The sequence below is a fragment of the Trachurus trachurus genome (genome assembly GCF_905171665.1).
Source record: "Trachurus trachurus genome assembly, chromosome: 6".
NCBI classification, from domain to species: Eukaryota; Metazoa; Chordata; class Actinopteri; order Carangiformes; family Carangidae; genus Trachurus; species Trachurus trachurus.
In genome coordinates, this window is record NC_139897.1 from 3,529,176 (window position 1) to 3,540,201 (window position 11,026).

At 40.3% G+C, this 11,026-nt stretch overlaps 1 protein-coding gene across 1 annotated transcript; it reads left to right on the forward strand.

Moving 5' to 3' along the window:
• Nucleotides 1–527: 527 nt before the first annotated feature.
• chmp1a (charged multivesicular body protein 1A) lies at nt 528–7,893 on the forward strand. Its single transcript, XM_083973082.1, has 7 exons — nt 528–673; nt 1,621–1,640; nt 1,742–1,819; nt 4,742–4,888; nt 5,613–5,741; nt 6,352–6,545; nt 7,388–7,893. Exons 1-7 carry the CDS (start codon nt 667–669, stop codon nt 7,407–7,409), a joined length of 597 nt encoding a protein of 198 aa, XP_083829208.1. The 5' UTR covers nt 528–666; the 3' UTR covers nt 7,410–7,893.
• The last annotated feature ends 3,133 nt before the right edge of the window (nt 7,894–11,026 follow it).

Sequence of the window (11,026 nt, forward strand, 5' to 3'; positions counted from 1 at the left end):
CTGTCTATCTATCTATCTATCTATCTATCTATCTATCTATCTATCTATCTATCTATCCCTCCTCTGTTGCTCACCCTGAGGTTTCTCCGGTTTTTCTATGGAGTTTTTCTTCAGTCGATGTGAGGGTCTAAGGACAGAGGATGTTGTTATGATGCCATGTAAAGCCCTTTGAGACAAACTCTTTGTAAAAACGGGCTATACAAATAAAATCGCCTTGCCTTGCCTTGCCTTGCCTTATCCAGTAGGCCTATCTAAAACAAACGCCGATTTATTTACCTAGTTTTTGCTGAGAGAAAAGAAAAGTGGATTTTTTTTTTTGAACAATTATTAATAATATGACTAATATTTACTGCGAGTAAAACAAGTAAAAAACGAACTTACGTAAACAACGCTGACTTGCATGTTGGTTTGGACATTGAATGATAATGATTTTAAACGTAGCTCTGTTATGTGACGGAAGACGGCGCCATTGTTTTACCTTGAGCAGAGTTCGACAAGTTGCCAGGCGACGAAGAAGAAGAGGAATCCTTATTCAGGTCACGTGACCATTCTTAAACCAGGAAGTGCGGCGTCGGATACTCGGATAAATCAAAACAAATAAAAACAGCCTGTTACGGAGCTGAAGATAATTTTCCTGTGATCACCTGAATTAATATTCGTCTTGACATGGACGGTATGTGGGATTTTAACAGCTGTAGAGGCGTCTTGATAGACTTTGTGACCGTTTGTTTTTTCAGCTATACCATCAATCTAAAGACAGATAGCTTACGTTAGCTTGTTAGCTCAGGTGGGCGGTTAGCTAGATTTAGTTGTCAGAATAGTTTTCTTATTCTTTGTTAGTCCGTTGCCGGATTGACAATACATTTGAAATTCAGATTCATGTAACATTTTACACCAACCCTGCCACAGAGGCTGTTCTTAGCACATTAATAATGTGTGGGGAATGTCACACCGCGTTCAAAACTGGTCTTGTGTAACCTCGACAAACGTAGACACATCTAGACACTTACAGAAATACAAACACTTTTGACTGATAGTTTTTTTGTTTTTTTTTGTAACCTATAAAAATGTATAGTATTACACTTGGACGGAATAGTGTAACTTATTGACTGTAACAGCCCTTCTTTGTTAGAGTTTACTGTATATTTTCTTCTGTAATTTAGCTAATATCTTCTACTGGTTAAGGTTATGTATTAGTTTTTGGATCCCTAGATCCAATTTACACATAATCTGACATGAAATGTAATGTGTCCATTATCATTAAGGTCCAAATTAGACATTTCAAAGTGGGTGGTGCCTGTGGCAGGGATAAACAGGGACCTAAGAGATGTTAAATATTCAGTCAATGTAATAATCAGCAAATCATTCATCTTGTGTTTGAAACATTCATCATGAATGCAGTTGGTCAGAAGTTAATGGTACATCTAAGATCTACACACATCTCCTTACTTTTTTACTCTGTGACAAGACAATAAAGCTTTTTATCAGGTTGCCAGCTGTTTCAGAGAATCAAAAGCCAAACTCACCAGACACTGTGTACAATGTAGAGCTGGTAATAGATATGTAATGTGTAATGTATTCACACTAGTCCTAACTCTGTCTCTCACTGTTACTCCACAGAAACACTTTTCCAGTTAAAGGTATGTATCTGGGAAAATGTTGAGTCCAAATCATCTTGATATAATTTAGTAAAAGTGATGTGAATAATTAATTTTATGATTTTTCTCTTTTTGTCCTACAGTTTACTTCCAAGCAACTTGAGAGACTAGCCAAAAAGGCAGAGAAGGAGTCTGAAAAGGAGCAGGCCAAGGTCAAGAAGGTAAGTGAACTGGCCAAACCACAGGGGCAACGTGTTGGCTCTTTGTTCCATCTCTCTCACTACATCATTTCCATCAGCACTTCTGTTCTCTAAGAAAGGCAAAATGCCAAAACAGTAACCTAAAAACAAAGGCCAAGCCACAGTATGTGTAAAGGGACGTGGAGAGCAGATAAAAGAAACTAATGGGAAGAGTGAAAAAGTGGATTGTTCTATTTGTACATGTTTTATCGCAACCACCAGTTAGACTTGTAATTTACTGTTACAGTAACTCTTCTACCTTTAGCATAAAGGAACTACCGGTATGTAAAACAACCAGATTCATGTCACCTACAAACTCTGTGGCGTCTTCTCTGCAGTTTGCAGTTGGCCTGGAGGGGGAGCTGGCAGTGTTTGGGTGTGGCTGGTGTCATCCCCATATTTCTTCTTTCCAGACTATACATCATATACAAAACCCCAAAACAGACAAAAGACGATTGAATAAGATTTAATTACATAGTGAATTAAACAAAATACACGAATAGATAACACAGAGAGTTCAATTATTGAAATGCAGTGTGGAAACAAATATAATATATATATATTATATTATAAAGCTTTTTTTCTTTGTATTCTAGTCATCTTATAAAACTAGTGAAAGATACATTTAAATAAGCATTTCAATGACTTATTTTAAAGAAATGTAAAAATGGTTTTCCTTTTTACATGAGAACACATAAAACAATGTAAAACATTCCAGTTGGTTACAGTTTGAATATATAACAGTTAGTCTATGTTATATTTATCAATATATTCAGTTAGTTTATTAGTTTTGCAACTTCATAATAGTAACTTTGTTATCAATAGATTATACTACTGGCACACATCAGTCAGCAGGGGGCAATACAACTTAAACATTGAACAACATGCACCTTGCCTGTTGTGAAATTGATGTGTCACTGTTTCCTTAATGGCTAATGGTTAATAGCTTAAGTTGTTATGTGATCACTGGGAAACTCTGCTGTGTACTTAGAGACTACAGAGGAAATACCATTTTGATCATACTGGGAAATGGACCGGCCTTAAGGCAGTCACCATGGCGACAGTACCAAATAAACCAAATGTCAGAAATCTGAAGAGCTATCATCCTTTTGCCATTATCAGCAATAATGAAGTTTGGTCCAGTCCACTGATAAAAACCAGCTGATAAATGTCTCTGTGTGGACTCACCTGGACAGACAGGCTGCAGCCCTACTTTGAATACTCAGCTCCATCAGACCAGCCTCAGCTCTTTGTTATGTAACTGGATCCTGAACTTCCTGTCGGAGCATACTGGCACACCCCGAGTGTACAAAGGCCTATTCTCTGCTCACACAACTCTGTGTTCCTGCTTTTACCGCAAACACTGCTGTATAGTTTGCAGGGAACATAACAGTGACAGGGTTGGATTTCCAACAACAATGACTCAGCCCGCCGATGTGCAAGTGCTAGAGCTAGTGTGTCCATCTTCGTGCTGCTGGGCATCATCGCTGTCTCAGTGGAGCTCACATGGTCCACTGACAACACTGCACCAGTAAAGAAACACAGCCATGGATGTTCTTCCTGAGGATGCTGAAGAGAGCTGTTGGAAAACAGCAGCTGGTCACCGTCTACTGCTGCTGCACACAGAGGGTCCTAACATATCCTGCATCACTGTGTGCTGTCCGGTCCCACAGAATATGTTTGGGACACAGCGCCCAGCCCTGGAGGATGTTTACAGCTCACACCGCCCTAGAAACTGGGCCAGCACACACCTGTTTTATCATCTGTCTGGAACTTCTCCCAACAATACTGGACTGCAAAAAACTGCAAAAAAGAGCAATGAGAATTATTCACAGGGTTGATTATGGGGCACACACACCAATGACTTATTTTGGAAATCTCTAAAACTCTAAAATTGTTTGATTTGGTGGAGCATAAAACAGCCCAAGTATTATATAAAGCAAGGAACTATCTGCTACCAAGAAATATTCAGAGAATGTTTCATGAAAGAGAGCACGGTTATGATTTAAGAGAGAAATCAAATCTAAAGGTTGGCAGAGCTCGCACAACAAAGAAAAGTTTCTGTATCACCATTTGTGGAGTAAAACTGTGGAATAATATGAGTACTGAAATCAAAAACATTTTGAATGTAATCATCTTTAAAAAGAGACATAAAGAAATGATTCTCCAGAGATGCACTGAATAATTCACACAAGGTGTTTGCTTGCTTACTATTTGGATTAAAATGTAGCAGGAAATGGTACATAGTGTAATAGAGGAATTAAATAATAAATGTATGTCTTTGTGCTATGATTTTAATTAGAACATATAGTTAAAATTATAGGGGTAGGATTAGATAAGTTTATACTTCTTCCTTCCTACTCCTTTTCGCTCACTGCGTTGCTTATGAGATGTTTTGTGTTTTTGTTTTTGTGTATACATTTTTGCTGTTCACTTATTTCCTTATTATTATATTATTATTTTATCTTATTTATTTTACATTGTCGTTTACATGATCAAAATAAAGATATCAATCAATCAACAGTGAATAGCTTCCATACCAAAGCCATAGCTGCTCTGAATCAGTTGATCAACTTCCCCCTCAAAGTGTCTCACTGACCCCAGAACTGTTCATATACCTCCTCCTTCTACACGGTTCTGTAGGGCTTCACCCTCACTGTGTGCTCACTCTGGTTTTACTGCCTCATTACACATGTGAGCTGTTTAGACTAATTACTCCCAAACTCTGCTAATACTGATCTTTGATTTATCTATCTGCCACTTCGTCTTATCATCTTTTTATTTTTATGTTTTTATTGTTTTTTCTGTTACTACACTATTTATTGTTGCCCTTTTATGGGACTGGGATGAAATGATGAAAAGGTGAATTGCAGATGCAGCTTCTCTCTTTGTCTCTGTCACCAGGCTTTGCAACAGAAAAACGTGGAATGTGCCAGAGTTTATGCAGAGAATGCCATCCGGAAAAAGAACGAAGGTCTTAATTGGCTGCGCATGTCGTCACGAGTGGATGCAGTGGCCTCTAAAGTCCAGACTGCGGTCACCATGAAGGCAGTAAGTTCCAGTGTGCATCTCATTAACACATGCTCTCCCTTAAAGCAGATATCAGCTTCACGGCCGTTTCGGCTAATGCTGCGTTCAAGGCAGGCTTTTGAAACCGTAAGTTACAGCTTCAAGTCACAACTACGACTTGGTAGCGTTCCAGGTAACCCGTAGCTCGTGTTTTTACCATCCTGTTGTCTGTGAAAGTTCCCTATAACGGCCACTCGTAACTTCCGACCCGTGAACTCGTACCAGATCGAACTGGTATGACTTCACAGGAAGGAAAAACACAAAGTACGAGTTTCTTTGAACGCACCATGAGTTAGCAGCCCCCGCCCTTGTCAGGCATCAATTGGTCCTCGTGCTACGTCACCACATTCACGCGCATCCCTTGGCTGCACACACAGCCCTTCATGCCGTTCTCTCTCCTCATTGGATAACACTTGTATCCCACAAGGAAAATTTTCTCCTCGGGTTACAGCAGAGCAGAGTGACGGAGAGACTCGTGTTTAGGCTGAAATACTTCATGTAAGTGATTGCTGACGGAAAATAGGACTATTTAGGACTTATATTAACAAAAACATTCCACTGATATCTGCTTTAACTTCACATTCATAACGCAGAAGCAACTTTTTTACCCTTTTCCATTTCTTTTATTTTGAAAAGCTCAAGGCTTATTTTGTCTTTCCAGAATAAGATGAATATATTATAAATGTATCTCATTCTTTTCCTTCAGGTGACTAAAAACATGGGCCAAGTGACCAAGGCCCTGGACAAAGCTCTGAACTCCATGGACCTCCAGAAGGTCTCGCAAGTTATGGATAAGTTTGAAACTCAAGTACAGAACCTCGACGTCCACACCTCAGTGAGTGACTGCACACTATGCGCTTGTACTACGTCGTCGGCTTTAAAGGGGACATATTATTTTAATTTTTTTCATTTTTTAGACATTTATTGTCCCTCTAGGGAAATTCTTTTTCCCTATGCTCATTTCTGCTTCTTGACATGGTACCTTGATGTCTAAAAGTAATGTTAGTAACATGCTTTGGTCAGAAAAACCAAAAGATTGAGCACAGCTGGTTCTCTACACACCAGTTTCACAGCCCTGCTCTAAACGGTTGGTTTAGAATCTTTGCTCTGGTAGCTGAGGTAACCATGGGAGCGAGGGCTTGAATATTCACATCACCCGGCTTGTGATGTAATAAGCCGGGTGAAATTAAAACGGCTTGTTAAGAGACACATTTTCTTACTATGGCAGTTTACAAAATATTGACGTAGTTGTCAAAACTGACGATTAAGGGGTGAGGAGGCACTCCGGATACGCAAATACACATACTAAAACAATGAAAAAGTGAGTTTTGCATAATATGTCCCCTTTAAAAACTCCCAATGAAAAGATAATCAGTCCACTCACTAGCCTGAGTTTCCTTTTCTCCATCCCTCATCTAATCCATCCCTCTCTTTTCCTACACCAGGTGATGGAAGACTCCATGAGCTCGGCAATGACACTGACCACGCCTCAGGAGCAGGTGGACGATCTGATTCACCAGATAGCAGAAGAGAGCGGCCTGGAGGTGATGGACCAGCTCAACCAGCTGCCAGCAGGAGCCACCTCGCTGGGTGGAGAGAGCACACGGAGCCAAGACAGGGAGGACCAGCTGTCTCGACGGTAAGGACCAGTGTCTAGATTTGACACAATACAAGACAATACACAGTCACGATCGGCCGAAACATGTGAGCAGTTTTATTCTGAACCATCAGTAGTCTGCAGCTTTGTGGCTCGACTTAGTCTCAACATTAAAACCAGTCAGGCATCTTAATATGGTGGCTGATCATTGTATGTGACATCCCATAACTGTGTCAGTGTGTGTCAATGTCATGTTTCCTTTAGCTACATCTTCCCACCATCAACCCAACCTGGTATCACTCTTGACAAGTGGCACGTGTTTTTCAGTTAGAGCATGAGAGTTGCATAACGTACTATTATACATTATATCTACACACACACACACACACACACACACAGACAGAGAACATCATTGTTGTGTCTGCAAAGTCATGAGTGACCAAGACAAATAAACTGTGTCCATCTCAAATGGAGAAGCCCAAAGAGAGAAGGAGGAGGCTGCAGTGTAGAGATATGGGTCAGATGAACTGTGGTTTTTCACAGTAGTTACAACAGTTTGTCAATTTTAGAAAAAAAAAGAGCAAATAATATATATAATATATTTAAAATGTGTTTTGTTGATATGTTAAATATGTTTTTAACAAATCAGCTCTATTTTTGACTTTCTCTCTCAGCTGTTTGATATAACCTAAATGTCTGCGGTGCTTTTTAGTGGATTTTTATCTTTCATTAAGTTACATAATTTTAAATCTTTATTTTTTATGCGAGATGCAACAGTGGGACCCGGCTTCACGTGGCTTTTATATAATTTCACCAAAGCTCAAACAGTTAAACCCTCTCTCCATGTTTTCCCCTCTCTCCATGTTTTCCCCTCCTCCCTCCAGTCTGGCTGCTCTGAGGAACTGAGTGCTGCTCCAGCTGTGCTGACGGGGTTCACAGCTGCGTGGAAGCAGACGTGCTTTATGACGGCGACAGGAGCTGCGTGCGTGTGTGTGTGTGTGTGTTTCTGTTGAACTGTTCCTACCGGGAGGACTTAATGAGGCTATTGATTACTACTCCCCCTGCTCTATAAATACACAGACACAACGGCTAGAAATACCACCTGAGGAGGGATGAGTCTCTGTCTCTTGTTCACCTTCCCGTTTCGATCCGTCTCTACTCCCATTTCTATTTTCCCCTCTAATTCCCCATTGGATCTCATCTTACCTTCCCCTTTTTTCCTCCCTTTTCCTCCCCTTTTCTCCCTTTTTCACCACCACCACCACCACCTCTCCTGTGTCTACGCCCTGCATTTCCCAAAACACACACATTACATTTATGCTTTGTACAAAAAGAAGAAAACATTTTACACATTATATAATGAACAAAGATGAAAAATGGAAGTTTTGCTGATCAGTTGTGATAATTATAATGGGAGAACCCCTGTCATAAGGTGAAGGCTATATCAAAGATATGGGTATACACTTTCTTTTTAAGTTTTTTGGGGGATCTGTCTGAGAAATGGTTTAAATGGACGGTTCTGTAGAGAGGAGGGAGACATGTAAATTATTGCAACAAAATCATCCATTTCCACTTCGGTGTTTGACGGTAAATATGGCGTCATGTCTTAAACACTAACGGACAATGGTCTCCTTCCTTCCTCAGATCTGTCCATCAACCACTTCATAAACTTTGTATAAAACAGAGGACAACGTGTGTTTCTCATTGTCAAAATGGACGATATTTGTTTGTTTTCTTTCTTTCTTTTTTGTTGTCGTTGTTATTATTCGGATTTGTCTGTGTTTTTTTTCTCATGCCTGTCTTCAGTCTTTTCCCTTTGAACGCCTTATTTGGGATGCAGGTGCTTACTTAGGCGCTTCCCCCAACAGTGCCTGAAGGACAGTAGTTTAGAGATATGTCTTTAACTCTGTAGCGTGAAGTTGCCTGATCTCTTATTTTTGGTTTTGGGTGTTTGATTTGAGGTGTTGACACTCTCCCCTTCAGCAACGCCGAAAACCTCATTTAGATATTTTTAGAAGCGTCTCTGCTCAAAATAATCCGATCATGCCCACCTGTCTCAGTTTCATCTTGGACTGTTTCAGGAGTGAGACGTCATCTCAGAGCAGGGACGGGACGCACATGCTGGATCTTTTTTTAATTTGACAAGAATCACTCCACACTCTCTCTAATTTGCCTTGTGAACTGCACAGCGGCTTAAAAGTTCATTTGTAAGGTTTCAGGTAAAAGGAGGAGATGTTTTTCATCAAGAGCAGATTGAGAGACAGAAGAGTAAAATGTACAAAGGCTTCAGAATGTGTTTAAATTCACAAAACACTGTCCTTCTGTCTTTTTTTCGAGGTCATAGGTCTCTGTGTGAAGTTGCCTGCTAAGTGCTTTGACTGGTTTTGATGCTTCCCTCTTTGCGCTTTCAGTGTAGACACAGGTAGTGGGCCAGGCAGCCTGAAGCCAGACCTCCACCTGGAGCAGAGCAGCTTCACCCTCTGGATCATCTGTTCACTTCTCTGTCCATTTTAACACGGGGGGGCTTTCTTTATACCGGGAGTATAGCAGACTTTGCAGCACTTTTGTTTTGTATATCTATCTTGTGGAAATAAAATCTTGCCCTCTGATCGTCGTCTTTCATTTGACAACATTCAACACAGCAGACAATTTAACACAAATACAGTAGGCTAAAAAAAAAAAAAAAAAAAGGCAAGAATAAATGCACATAAAACAAAAGGTAAGGACACAACAACTGATATTAAATATTTGATAATCAAAAGTCAAATAGCCTGAGAAATAAACCATTGCAGCCACTGTGGACAGCAGGGTGAGGTGTATGTAATGTGTCAGGGGACATGAGGACTGCAGAGGTTTGCTGCAGGTGTCCATAGTTCTCAGAGGACAGACTCCACTGACCTGAGATCCCCCCCAGTTCTTCTCTAGCATCACCTTTATTATCTGAACATTTGCTGGACCGATTGCTACAGAAGTCTGTGGCTCTTAGACTCCAGGCTTCTGCTTGTCCACTTAATTCATTTATAACTATATAAACTAATTGTGTTTCCATCTGTAAATATTATTTCTGCTTCACATCAAAGTATCAGCATCATCACTGTGAGCTAGTAGCATGAAAAGGTTGCAAATGTACTACCACCAACTCTGCCCTGCACACCTTTTTGTAATTTTAAGCTCATAGCACGACGGCAGCGTGGTGGTGCAGTGTCTATTGCCACACAGCAGCGAGGTTCTGGGTTTGTAGCACATGTACAATCATGCCTGTTGGTGTGAGTATGTGTGAGGTTGTTTGTCTCTATATGTCAGTCCTGTGATAGACTGGTGACCTGTCCAAGCTGGATGGATGGATGGATGGTGGATGGATGGATGGATGGATGGCTCATTGCCTCTGTCTCATTGAACTCTGATCTCATCAACCTTGTTTCCAGCTGCAGCAGTAAACTCATAAACCAAAGACTTCTCTGTGGAGCTGATGAAAACCCAGGCAGAGCTGAAAGAAGAGTGGCTGTTGGACTTAAACTCATCTCTTATTCTAAAGAACAACTGCATGCTAATTCCCCTGTGTCTGTTTGATGTGTAAATGTCTGATACATCTATTTTGTGTGGTACTGTAGGCTTAGGCTATAATAATAAATCCCAGGTCTGAGCTGTGGTCTGACTGCACAGTAGCCTACCTGTAGTCGTGGCAACACTGACCCCACAGTGCGGGTTTCACAAAAGCCAGACTTGGGATAGACAGGTCTAAGTCATCTGTTGCACAAAGCAGTGTAGTTCTTGTCTTTTTGTTCAGATGGACTGTGGTCCAGTGAATTCTAGATGGCTGGTTGAGGAATTGAACCCAAGCCCGAGGTTCAATTACCCAACTAAGCAGAACATGTTGTGTTTCCGAAAAATTCACAGAAACAAGAAGGATTTACTGTTTTATTTGAGGAGTGACATAATAAAAAAAATTAAATAAAATTGATTTGGGAAAAAAATACTGTGGATCTCTAAAAACCTTCTTCTAAATAATAGCAAAATTACCACACATAGGCTATCTAAGCCATGTTTTTTCCCCTACTGCTCAGCACAGGTGTCACTATTTAATCATGTTACCATGGTAACACTAGATTTAGGCCTGAGTGAGCCTATGGGCAAGGTGTGTTATAATCATAGTCTGGTTATAATGACTCAGTCTTTATCCCTTGCATCAGACTGAGCTATGAGCAAACTGAAGACTGGACCAACAGTACAGACCAGACCAAAGACTTCTTCAGCTGCAGTGCATTGACCTGATGGGCCACCTTAACCATAATAATGGAAATGAATAAAATGAGAAAAAACATTGGCTGTATAGCAGTATATTTACATCACTAGACACAGGAAAAGTGCAAATGACTTGCTCGTGCTGAAACATTTTGATTCCACACAGACAGTTTTTGTCATGGTGAAAATATATCTGTAATCCTTAGCCTACTGTCTTTGCACCATCTGATTATACATGAGTTCAAACATTAGTTTTGTGTTCAGTCTGAACACTTTCCTGT